An 11,566-nucleotide genomic window follows, 5' to 3' on the forward strand; every position below is an offset into this window, starting at 1 on the left:
CAAAAGGCTGGATAGCTGAATATGTCTTCTGTGTTGTTATATTTTCTAACAAAGTCACCTTTCAATATATTCTTCATCCATTCAGATCTTTTGTCAAGTCTGGATTTAATGAAATCACTGGAGGAAGCTTTGTTCACACACCTGCCCTGCAACTGCTGTGAGTAAAGGCTTTTAATCTATCTATCTATCTATCTATCTATCTATCTATCTATCTATCTATCTATCTATCTATCTATCTATCTATCTATCTATCTAACTGTCTGTCTATCCATCCATCCATCCATCCATCCATTCATCCATCTACCTATCTGGTGTGTAAATCCATTTTCAGTGCTTTACAAAATCAAACAATGAGGCAGGGTCTCCCCAGAGGGCTTGTATAGAGGCTGATATGCAGATTTAAAGGGGGATTCTCTGTAATGGTGTCAGGATTATGCAATAGACCACATGGCTACAGCAACTAACAGCAGGGGTTGGGGGAGAGAGGATCTGTGTGTGTATATAGAGAGAGATAAATAATGAACAAGATAGCACTCGGGAAGACAGAATTCAGCTCACAAAAACCAGTAAAATTACAGCCACACAAATAACTATGCATCCATTATTGTAAATGTCCTGTTAGGACTAGAGTCTATTGAGCAATCTGTTAATGGAGACTGACAAATTAACAGAGAGGTCAGGTTCAACTGTGCTCTCTAATCGCACTTGGTTTGCTTTATTGCAAGTAATAGCACGCTGTCACCGTGTGAGGTTTTCTCTCGGCAAAACATTTTTCTTGGCATCAGTTCCTCTTTATGCTCACATGACGTTAAATCAGTCTGAATGTGCATGAACTTTAAAATGTGGGAGGTGGCTGATGTGAGAGCAAGCAGCTGTGACCGGAAGAAGTGTAAATGTAACTGGGGGTCATGAATGACTGGCATCGCCACTTTTTATCATTATTTACTGCCAAGGTGACCTGGAGTATCTTAACCTCCATTAGAGTTCTGACTAATCAATGGGGCTTCTCGGTGGCCAACGTGAGCAGACTGTGGGTGTAAAAGGCTGCCATCGCTGGTTTGCTGTACATGCAGTAAGAAATACATGAAGAGTTTCATTCCAAAATTAGATTTCCAGCACTTTGTGATCTTAAAGCCTCTTTTTTTGAGGGACTTTTGGGGTTACATTGCTCAATGTTTTGTAATATTGATGAGATAAATGTTATTTTTAGGATAGACTTACCTCACAGTGGCCGGACATCTACATTTGATTTATAGTGCTTCAGAGTTGAACCTTTCAAATTCTCTTAATACGAATTTATGAGTAGATGATGGGGTGATGTGCACAAAATGTTTTTTGTCGGACACTATTCTTACATTACTGTTTAAAGGGTGACTCAGAAACATGTGTGAGGTGGCAACCATTTGTCTCTTTCCTTCATTTAATGAAAACGATGTAGGAGTGAGCTACCATGTCTCTGTTTTATTCATTTCATTCATTCTTTAACCATATAATGGGGGCAGAAATGCTGAATGAATATGTTGTCTGTTACTGTAACAGTAGCTCTCACACCCTGTCTTTGTCTCTGTTTTTGAGCTACTGTCATTGATGGTTTGCAATCACAGATCACAACATTATCTCAATATGATTAAACAGAGTTTAAAGAAACACTCCCAGATTTTGTCACATAGTACAACATCCCCAAACCTCAAAATTTTCTCTCAGCTCAGTTTTGGTGCATTGAAATGGGAGGATTTTTTTGTGACGCTAACTAAATCTGAAACTTTAAATTAGTCTCCTGTTTTGTTTTTTTTCCACAGATTGTTCACAGCAAATTCATTTGACCTAATTGATGAGGATGCGTTCCAAGGTTTACCACATCTTGAATATCTGTAAGTATTATCTATTTACTCTCTGGAAGAACTGTAATCGCTGTAAATTACTATATTGTACTAAACTGATACAAAATATACACAAATGAACATCAATCAAAGTATGGTCTGGGAACAATACTACAGCAAAAATGGTTTCCTAAAGATTTCTTTCTTTCTATTCATATATATATATATTGGTTTTAGCTGTTGAGCATTGCATTGTGGGACAACAGTGTCCATCAACACCAAACTCAAAAATCTTTGTCTTTGTAAAATGAGATGATGTGCAGGAAGTTACAGATTTCAACTTTTTGTGTCACAATAGATTTCATATTTGTTTGGTATGCCTTGTGTTAATATATCAAAATGCTAATGTGAAACTTGTCATTCACAGATTTATTGAAAATAACAAGATTGCATCAATATCCCCATATGCCTTCCGGGGCCTTAAAGCACTGATACATCTGTAAGTATTCTGTTTCTGTAATGGCCATATCTACTAAAGAGGAACTTACTGATTCTACTCCACCTTCCTAAACGTTATAATTTATTATGCCACTTTGGTGTTGCTGGTTGAGCACTTTGCACCTGCCACTTTTATAATCTCTATTTAAATAATTTCTCCAAAAAAAATCACTGTGGGAAAGGGAAATGATATATTAGTGCTCATGGGTATTCCAACATAACCTGTGTATCAATTTCCTGTTTTCTCTCTCTGCATGACTCTCACTGTCAGAAGTGCAAAGCAGGCAGAAGTCCTGCAGCCAGTGGTGATGTCCAAGGTTACTGGCTGTCAGCTGGATCAGGTTGCTGAAGGGCAGATCAGGGTGTCTCTAGATGTAGTGGACCAACAGAGTTTCTGTTCTCATATTTTTGGTAGAAAATAATGAATGATTTTGTGACTATATCTGTCATTTAGCTTTTTTTCATTTAATGTTTTTGGGATAGATGTGTAGATGTGTTCAACAAATGCAAAAGAGGAAAAACTCGCTTGTGTATGAGATAAGTAATGTAGGGTTATATACAGTTAGGGTTAAAATGGCACCCCATTGAAAACAAATGATGATGATAGTTTCGTAACAATGTTTTTGTAAACACTATTTCACTTTCCTGAGCCGTTAAGCCTGCCGAAACTAAAGATAGTTGAGAACGTGAGTGACCTGCAGGTTGAGACTAAATATAACTGTACTGTAACCTTAAACCAAGTGACCTATAATCTGTTCCTGAGTTTCTGACAGGCCTTCCCTAACACAATTTGAGTTTAGACAGTGCAGTGCAGCCAAATCTTTGCATATATATGCACCTCATTATGCATGGCTCTAAGTATGGATGGGTGACTTTTAATAGTCCCCCATTACATAGTATTATCACATTTATAAGCTTTTGTAATGAGTGGTTTGGCAGTTTATCTACATTTATTTAGGCATCCTATCGGCGAGAGAAAATATTACTTTCATTACTGGAGTTGTAAATATTAATAGTTACAACATAAGTGATTCTGACCCATCTCAGATGTCTCAGTCTATCGACTATAGATATTATTGACAGTGACCCATTTGATAAAAGCTGTCAGAGTGCATGTAACAATCGCTCACAGCATTAGCGAGGGCAGAGCTCACTAATTAAGGCTCACTAAAGCTCACTAATTAACATGTAATTTGTTTTAATCCACATGAAAAACTGTAACAATGACTATCTGCAATGTATCTGCCAGAACAGATAGACCATAAAAAAACTGCTGTCACTGTGAGGCTGCCAGGCAATCAGCGGTAACTGCAGAAAGTCACTGCTCCTGGCCAAAAAATAGTCCCCGCTCATATCCAACCTGCATTTGAATTTCATTCATCTCATTGATCAATGGTTACCTTCCCTTGTTTTAGTGAAGAGTAGATAAACTTTCATACAAAAAATAGATGAATACATGTATTATTAGCTGGTATTTTAATGCATTACACACAGTAAAAACAAATACAAGTTACACAGGCAGGGTTCCTGTCCACTCTGCTCTATCCCTGTCTGTTTAGAGAGTGCAGTCTTGCACAAATTCAAAGTAAAATGGCTTCCCTCCCTGGAAAAACCGACTCTCAAATAAATAATGCATGACTTATGACTCATGACTTACGCTGACATTCCATTTCATTCACATCTCTTCCTGGTTTGGAATTCAGTCTCTCACTCACAAGTGATGTGTTTTTGGAGCCTGTTGTTCTAGGTTGGTTTTAATCGGCTTGCAAAGGTATCATCCACTCGACAGCCTTGGAGCAGGGTCTTAAAACATGCAACAATGCTGCTGCTATTTAGTAAAAAGTATGACTAATATTAAGGGCATAATATTTTACCCACTACATTTCCACCTAATGGATAAGCTGGGTGTTTAAAGAACAGCAGGTCATCATTTTCCAAAAAGATGTTATTCCAACCCTCTACTCAATGTAATTGCACTCCCCTAATTAATTAATCACTAATTCTTTTATTCCCCTCCATTTCACTGCTAAACCTTTTTAACACTTGTTACACAATCATACTTTGTAACTGGAATATTGTCAAGCATTCAGGATTTGACCTTTGTGCTCCTTAGATTTGGTTGCTTGTAATTTTGCTTGTACATGATTTTGTTTATTCTACTGTTGCTCATGTCAATCTGGCAAAAAGAAACAACGGGAAGCCTGCAATACAGTATAATTAATCAATGAATATTATCTGTAGAAAGGCAGGAGACAGTCTACTTCTAATTCAATCACACTTGAGTGTATCATTTTTTTTGTCTTTGTTCAATAGGAGTCTGGCTTACAACAACCTTGAGACGCTACCCAAAGATGTTTTCAAAGGCATGGACGCTTTGACTAAAGTGTGAGTTTGTCTTTTGTGCTGGATGGGTTTTTCAGACAGAACATTCACAGTGATTCATCCTTAAATGGACACACATATTAAAACTGACAACAACTAACAATTCCTAATCATTTTGTATGTGTTTATACTTTATATGTTTAGTCTTTTAATTAGTTTTCTGATGTCTGTGGGTTCATGTCTGTATAAGAAATTTCTAAGATAATTGAATTGGAGTATAGTTGGCTTGTTTATTGTTCATTCTATAATAAATAGATAAGATGATGGAATGATATAGATTCAGTTCAGTTCAATTCAGTAGGAAAGTGTTTGGAGAAGTCAGAGAAAGGATTGATGGCAATTTTTGAGAGAAATCTTCCTTTGTCTTCCTCCCCCTTTTCTTAAATGGTGGGCCTAGGTATAGATATTATGAGGTAATTGAGCTAAAAAGGAAAGGAATTCCTGTTCAGACGATGAAGAAGTAAAAAGTCAGGGACACGATAAGAAGTAAAGAAGAAAGAAGAAACAGAGAAAGAAAACAAAAGATTGTAGAAGAAGCTAATCCCTGCTGCAGGGAAGAGAAAAAAAAAGAAGATAGAATATATGAAAGAGAGACGAGGAAAGCTTGAGCAGGGATGGCAGCATGTCAGGTTAAATGGTAAACAAGTCAATTACGGAAAAAAAGAATTGGATCCTGGATTTGGTCAGACTGCCGCAATCAGCCGGAATAATGTAGGCTCCAGTGTGTGTACGATTGTGTCTGGATTTGATACACACATCCAAGGTCAACAGCAATTCAGACTGAGAGTGGGCGATGAGTGGAGACTACTCGGGAGATAGGACACTTCTTGTTGTGGCTTTTCTGGATTAAAGCCAAAGTGCAGCCAAGTAGACAGAGGGCAGAACAGTAAGCAGAAAGAACAGTGATTGCAAATGAAAAGCCTTTGCTCAAAATATACATATGAAAGTTTTAAGAGATAGTGCGCCAAATACACTGATACAATACCTTTGAGCATAATTATGTTTTTGTCGATTATTATTGTACTATTCAGTATATCATGCACGCTAAAACTGTTATGCTATTATATAATAATATATCTGATACGTAGAGATCTGCGAGGCAACAACCTGGTATGTGACTGTAAGCTCAAGTGGCTGGTGGAGTGGATGCACCACACCAACGCCACCCTGGACCAGATCTACTGCAGGGGGCCACCTATTCACCAGGGGAAGAAAATCAACGACCTGCTGCCACATTCTTTTGACTGCATCACAGCAGGTATCATCTTCCTTTGACTGTCCCCCTGTCATAGAAGCATTACACCAACAATAACTCTCTAGTCCCCAGCTGACTGCCTCACCCTGTCTCTCTCATGTCTGCTTCCTGTCCTTATCAACACCTTCATTTCTGAGAATAAAGCTCTTGCTACGTGTTTATACTGCAAGAATCAAGAAATCAAGTCTGTGATATGTTTCATAAACATCCAAACATACATATTCACATGCATGTTGTAAATCTAAATGATTTTCTAAAGTTAAAAGACAGAGTTACAGTAATTCTCATGTTTTTCAGAGTTTGCCTCCTATCAGTCGCTGAAGTTTGAGTCTATTTCGGTGGAGGCCTTCACCTTTGGTAAAGATCAGTATGTTGTGTTTGCCCAACCGTTTGCTGGAACATGCAGCTTCCTGGAATGGGATCACGTTGAGATGACCTTCAGAACCTACGACACCATTGAAAGTGAGTTAAAAAACAAACAAGTAAAGAGCAACATCAATGTAATGGGGGAATCCTGTGTAAATGTTTCCGCCTTATGCAGCAGCAGAAGCATGATTCAATGTGTAACTGTTAATGGAACCAGTAATGAGATGTAGAGCTTTGAAGTACATTAATTGTGTTGTGTAACTGTGGTTAGGTGGTCCTTAAGGTATACAAAACAGTTGATAGCTCCCTTTCTGTTACTCTAGTATTATTAATTAACTCAGTATCTATCTATGTTTTTTTTTGTTCTCTTTCTCGTTCAGGCACGTCCACTGTGGTCTGCAAGCCCATGGTGATTGACAACCACCTCTTTGTCATCGTGGCCCAGTTGTTTGGCGGCTCCCACATTTACAAACGTGACACCTCTGCCAACAAGTTCATCAAGATCCAGGACATCGACATCCTGAAGATTCGCAAACCCAACGACATTGAGACCTTCATGGTCGACGGAGAGTCGTTCTTTGTCATCGCCGACAGCTCTAAGGTTGGCTGCTTATTCCTTGTCCAGTTCTCAAAAGTAATGATTATTGTATTGAATGGAGCAGTTCTGATGATTATTGTTACTCTTAACAACACCCTCAAAGTTGGAAAGTTGGAAAGTTGCCTCACACACTTACAACAAAAAACGAGTGTAGGGCTGAAAGGATTTTTGGAGTGCTACAGTATTATATAATATAGATGTTCTTGTTAGTGTGTCCACCACTGTGTGCATACTGCTCATCTAATATACTCTTCTCACCATGTCAGCCATGCCTTCCCTCCCCCTAGTGTCTTTCTCTGTAGCACGTCGTTTTGCGTCTGCTCCTGCTGATTATCCTGGAGTTGCCAAATGATCCGCATATGCTCTCACATATGTTTGGGGAGACTCACACAAACACACACACACACACACACTCATCTTTGCCCTTTTTGAAATTAGATTGTTCATTTTTTTTTGTTTTTGTAGATCACTATTAAGCACTTAGTTACAAATCTTTTTGTGAACTGCGAATTTCCAATAAAATTGACCTGAACTGACATTTGGTTCTTCTTCTAGGCCGGCTCCACAACAGTGTACAAATGGAACGGCAATGGGTTCTACTCCCACCAGTCACTCCACCCATGGTTCCGGGACACAGATGTTGAATATTTGGAGATCTCCAGCAAACCCCACCTGATCTTGTCCAGCAGCTCCCAGAGGCCAGTTGTGTACCAGTGGAACAGGAGCCAGAAACAGTTTGACCGCAGAACTGACATACCAGAGATGGAGGACGTCTTCTCCGTCAAACACTTTCAGGTTAAAGGTGAGAGGTTTATTTTTGCACAGACTAAAAGGACATTGTGCAAATTCATATCACATTATCAGCTGGTGTAACTGAGTTTGTCCTTGGGGCAGGATACCACATATTCAGTACATGGACTCTAGATGCCATTTTGCAGGTTTTAATACTAAGAGTGAGATGGTCAGGGGTATGTAATATGATTAACAGTGGACTTAAGTCTGAGGTCAAAATTTTCTTTGATCTGGTTAATTTATTAATACCATTTTGGCTCACACTCTTAGCTATAATGTATTACACTTTGGCTCTTCATTGCTCAGCATGTCATAGATGTTCACTTTGAAGGTATTGGTAGTATGAGGCAATGTCACTGTACTGCTATAAGACCTGCCCATGAATTATCACTGTATAATCTCTGAATTTTATTTTTAACACAAACTATAAATAATTTTAGAATTACATAAACTGTTGTTGTAAGAATTTCCAGATTGCCTGAATGCAAGTATTACCTAAACACCCCTTTGGATCTTTGTCCTTTTCAAAGGTGAACTGTTTATATGCTTGACAAGATTCATCGGGGACTCCAAGGTGATGCGCTGGGATGGTGCCATGTTCAAAGAGGTCCAGACATTTCCTTCCCGTGGCTCAATGGTGTTCCAGCCCGTCTCCATCGGCAACTGGCAGTATGCCATCTTGGGCAGCGATTATTCACTGACGCAGGTCTACCAATGGGACACCAAGAGGGGCCAGTTTGTCCCATCTCAGGAGCTGAATATCCAGTCGCCTCGAGCATTTTCTCTGGTATCTATTGACGACCGGGTGTTCCTGCTTGCATCCAGCTTCAAGGGAAAAACTCAGATATATGAGCACCTCATGATAGATCTGAGTAATTAAATCCACCATAAATTTGGGACAAACTATATACACTTTCATCCTTTTTTCTGTGATTTTGTTGAACTTTTCAACCCAGTAGAATCCACCAGCAGTTTCCACCTAAGTTTAAATGAAAGGAAGTTTCAATCAGAAGCTCAAATTATCTAAAAATATGTTTCAAATACAATTCAGTACTTTTGGGTCAGGTTAGGTTGAGGTTAAGTGGTTAAAATTATTTAATTGGATGATTATTTAGTTTATTTTGAGAAATCTTGACACTATACACCAGTTTTCATGACACTGAAAATATATTCTATAGTCCCTGATGCCTATGTCTGGCAACCTGCTGCAATTCATTTTTATAAAAATCTATGAGAATATTGTTTTCTTCCTTTTTGGGAATGCCTTATTCTCCATTTAAAAAACTCAATTCCACTTAAAGTGCAAACTGACTATCTTTCAGCTTAAAAAAAGCAAAGCATTGTCTGTTATACCACCCTGCAGGCCAACTTGCAGTATTTAGAAAGCAGACATACACGCTTTTGTTATTCAACATACTTTGTTTTTATTTCTCTCATAGGAATTTGATCGGAAAGATCAAAAATGTGGTAGTGCTAATGATCATACAATAACACATAAATATTTTTTGAGAAAAGGGGGCAAAATGTGTTCAGGATGATGAACAGTTTTATATATAAACACTACAGACACATGAGAGTTTTCTTTATTTTTAACAAGGGATTTCAGGCAAACTCCATGACTTCAATGTCATAACAAGAGACAATTCATGGAGTGTAACCTACTGTGAAGTATATGGATCTTGTACACAAGCCATGAGGCTGTCTGTGTAGGTTAGTTTAATCTATTATCTACTAAAGCTGTAGATTTTAAAACATTACACCAGGCTTCCTCAGTTCTGATGACTGGTGGTCAGTCGCAGGCATTCAAATCTCACTTCATCACTCTGTCACATGAGAGTTCTTGACACTTAGTTGATGTCTTGTAGAAGATAGATCGACAAAATGTCTCTTTGGGACAATCTCAAAAATGTACGAGAATCCTTTTCAAATTGAAATCCAATAAATGTTTGATGATAACACAACAGCAGCAACATTGTAGTTAGCACTGCCATACAGTATGTAGTTTATTACTATATGACAAGATCTTGGAAATAATACGATCTTCCAACAGTTCTGTTGGTGCAGTTTGGCAGCTAGTCAACCTGTGCTCCATCAGTCTTTTGTAATCACTTTACACTTATGGAAACGACTCTAACATGAAATGAAGAATCCACTCAGCTCTTCTGTCCTGTCTACTCTATGACCATCAGTTAAGCAAGACTGTACACATAATGCAGACACTCATAGCGTTGCTTCCCTAATGAAAGACTTGCTGGAAGCATCCCACTGTGTCACCCAACCCTCTCTCTTTCACTGCACTCTTGCCCCTTTTCTCCCTCATTGACAAAACCTTTGTTGTCTTTACTCTGCAAACTAAAAGCCAACCACTGTGCAGCACCTAGTACCTGTGCTTTCACACGGTCCTCTTATTCTGACACAAAGGAGACAGAATTCTGATAACAATTAACAACTTCACTGACAACAACTTGCCAAATATAATGTTTACGTTTTTACAATACTGTGTAAAGTAATTTATATGATATTGATTTTGTATGTAGAGGGGACCACACTCAATGCTTTATTTTTAATAGATATAGAATTTAGTATAGATGTCAAAAAAAACAAGGATCACCTTAAACGCTGTGTAACATGCTACTTCTGCAAAACAGTATAGGCTTATTGTATTAGTGTTATCTAGCTAGGGAAGGATAGAGGATATTAGCTATTCCTTTGTCATCTTGCTTAATGTATTTTATGTACAGTAGTAATAAAAAACTAAAATGCAAACTCAAAGATGCATTTCTTTTATTGCTGTTGTTGACTCACCTTCATTTCTCAAACAGTAGGTGTCAATTAACATTTAAGGCACTCAAATCAGTGATAGTCTTAATCATTACTGATTGCTTAGGCAGAGGATCCTCTTATCTACTGTATCCATTTTGGATTCAGATGATTTTTCATCTTGAGCTGATATTTACAGTATTTAGTGACACTTTACTTTAGGTCCCCTATTAAGCATTTATAAGCAATATATAAACATTAAATAAATGTTTACACACTATAATGTGTAAAAAGCAGAATATAAAACATGTTAAAGTGTATTTTAATGTTACTATTTGTCAGCAATTATAACATTTTCTATGAAGACATATTTTCTATTATTACAGCTGTGTTTTACTATATCAACATTCATTACAGTATCCGTTTTTATACACCAGCCTCCACTTTTGGGTGTCCGCAAAAGGATTTATAGTTGTTGACAAATACATTCATAAACACATATCTGCTTATAACTACATTGTAGTGTGTTATAAACCATTTATTAAGTGTTTATATAGCCTGTTGCTTATAAATGCTAAATAGAGGGACTTAAAGTTAAGTGTTAACCAGTGTTTTGCTAATACTGACAATACAGTATATTGACTTTGTATGTTGGTGCATTGTGGGCACCCACTGTGGTGGTGGTAAATAGAAAGGGTTTAACTATGACCTTGAATAGTGGAGCCATTAGGGGTAAAAAAAAAAAAAAAAAAACAACCCTCAGATACTTTCAGCCTCTAAACCCATACCAGCTAAGACATAAATATATGACAAATTAGGAAACATGTATCTCATAGTAATTATTTTTTCATCCTGTTTATAGCTCACAGTTATTATATGTCATATATCTTACATTTACTTTGTTCTAAACTGAAAATAAAGATGTGTGATAGTCATAAGTTGTAATTTTGACTTACTATACGGTAGGGCATGGTTGTGACATATATATTAGGTCAAAATTAGGAACTATAATCATGGAGTCTACATAAACATATTTCATCGAGATGTTTTTCAGCCTTCAAACTTGAGTTTTGGTTGGCTCAAACCTCCACCAAG

The 11,566-nt window shown here is 37.6% G+C and overlaps 1 protein-coding gene across 5 annotated transcripts in view; it reads left to right on the forward strand.

The window, feature by feature from the left end:
* The window catches only part of lgi1b (leucine-rich, glioma inactivated 1b), a 13,263-nt gene extending 2,765 nt beyond the window's left edge, over nt 1–10,498 (forward strand). For all 5 annotated transcript variants that reach the window (XM_067577010.1, XM_067577008.1, XM_067577009.1 and 2 more), the window contains exons 3-11: nt 86–157; nt 1,800–1,871; nt 2,248–2,319; nt 4,632–4,703; nt 5,789–5,958; nt 6,253–6,417; nt 6,702–6,922; nt 7,475–7,721; nt 8,242–10,498. In XM_067577010.1, the coding sequence (XP_067433111.1) occupies nt 86–157; nt 1,800–1,871; nt 2,248–2,319; nt 4,632–4,703; nt 5,789–5,958; nt 6,253–6,417; nt 6,702–6,922; nt 7,475–7,721; nt 8,242–8,591 (1,441 nt within the window). In that variant the 3' untranslated portion in view covers nt 8,592–10,498. The remainder of the gene's footprint in view (nt 1–85; nt 158–1,799; nt 1,872–2,247; nt 2,320–4,631; nt 4,704–5,788; nt 5,959–6,252; nt 6,418–6,701; nt 6,923–7,474; nt 7,722–8,241) is intronic.
* Nucleotides 10,499–11,566: the final 1,068 nt, after the last annotated feature.

This window comes from Thunnus thynnus, chromosome 20 (genome assembly GCF_963924715.1).
Source record: "Thunnus thynnus chromosome 20, fThuThy2.1, whole genome shotgun sequence".
In the NCBI taxonomy this organism is placed as follows: domain Eukaryota; kingdom Metazoa; phylum Chordata; class Actinopteri; order Scombriformes; family Scombridae; genus Thunnus; species Thunnus thynnus.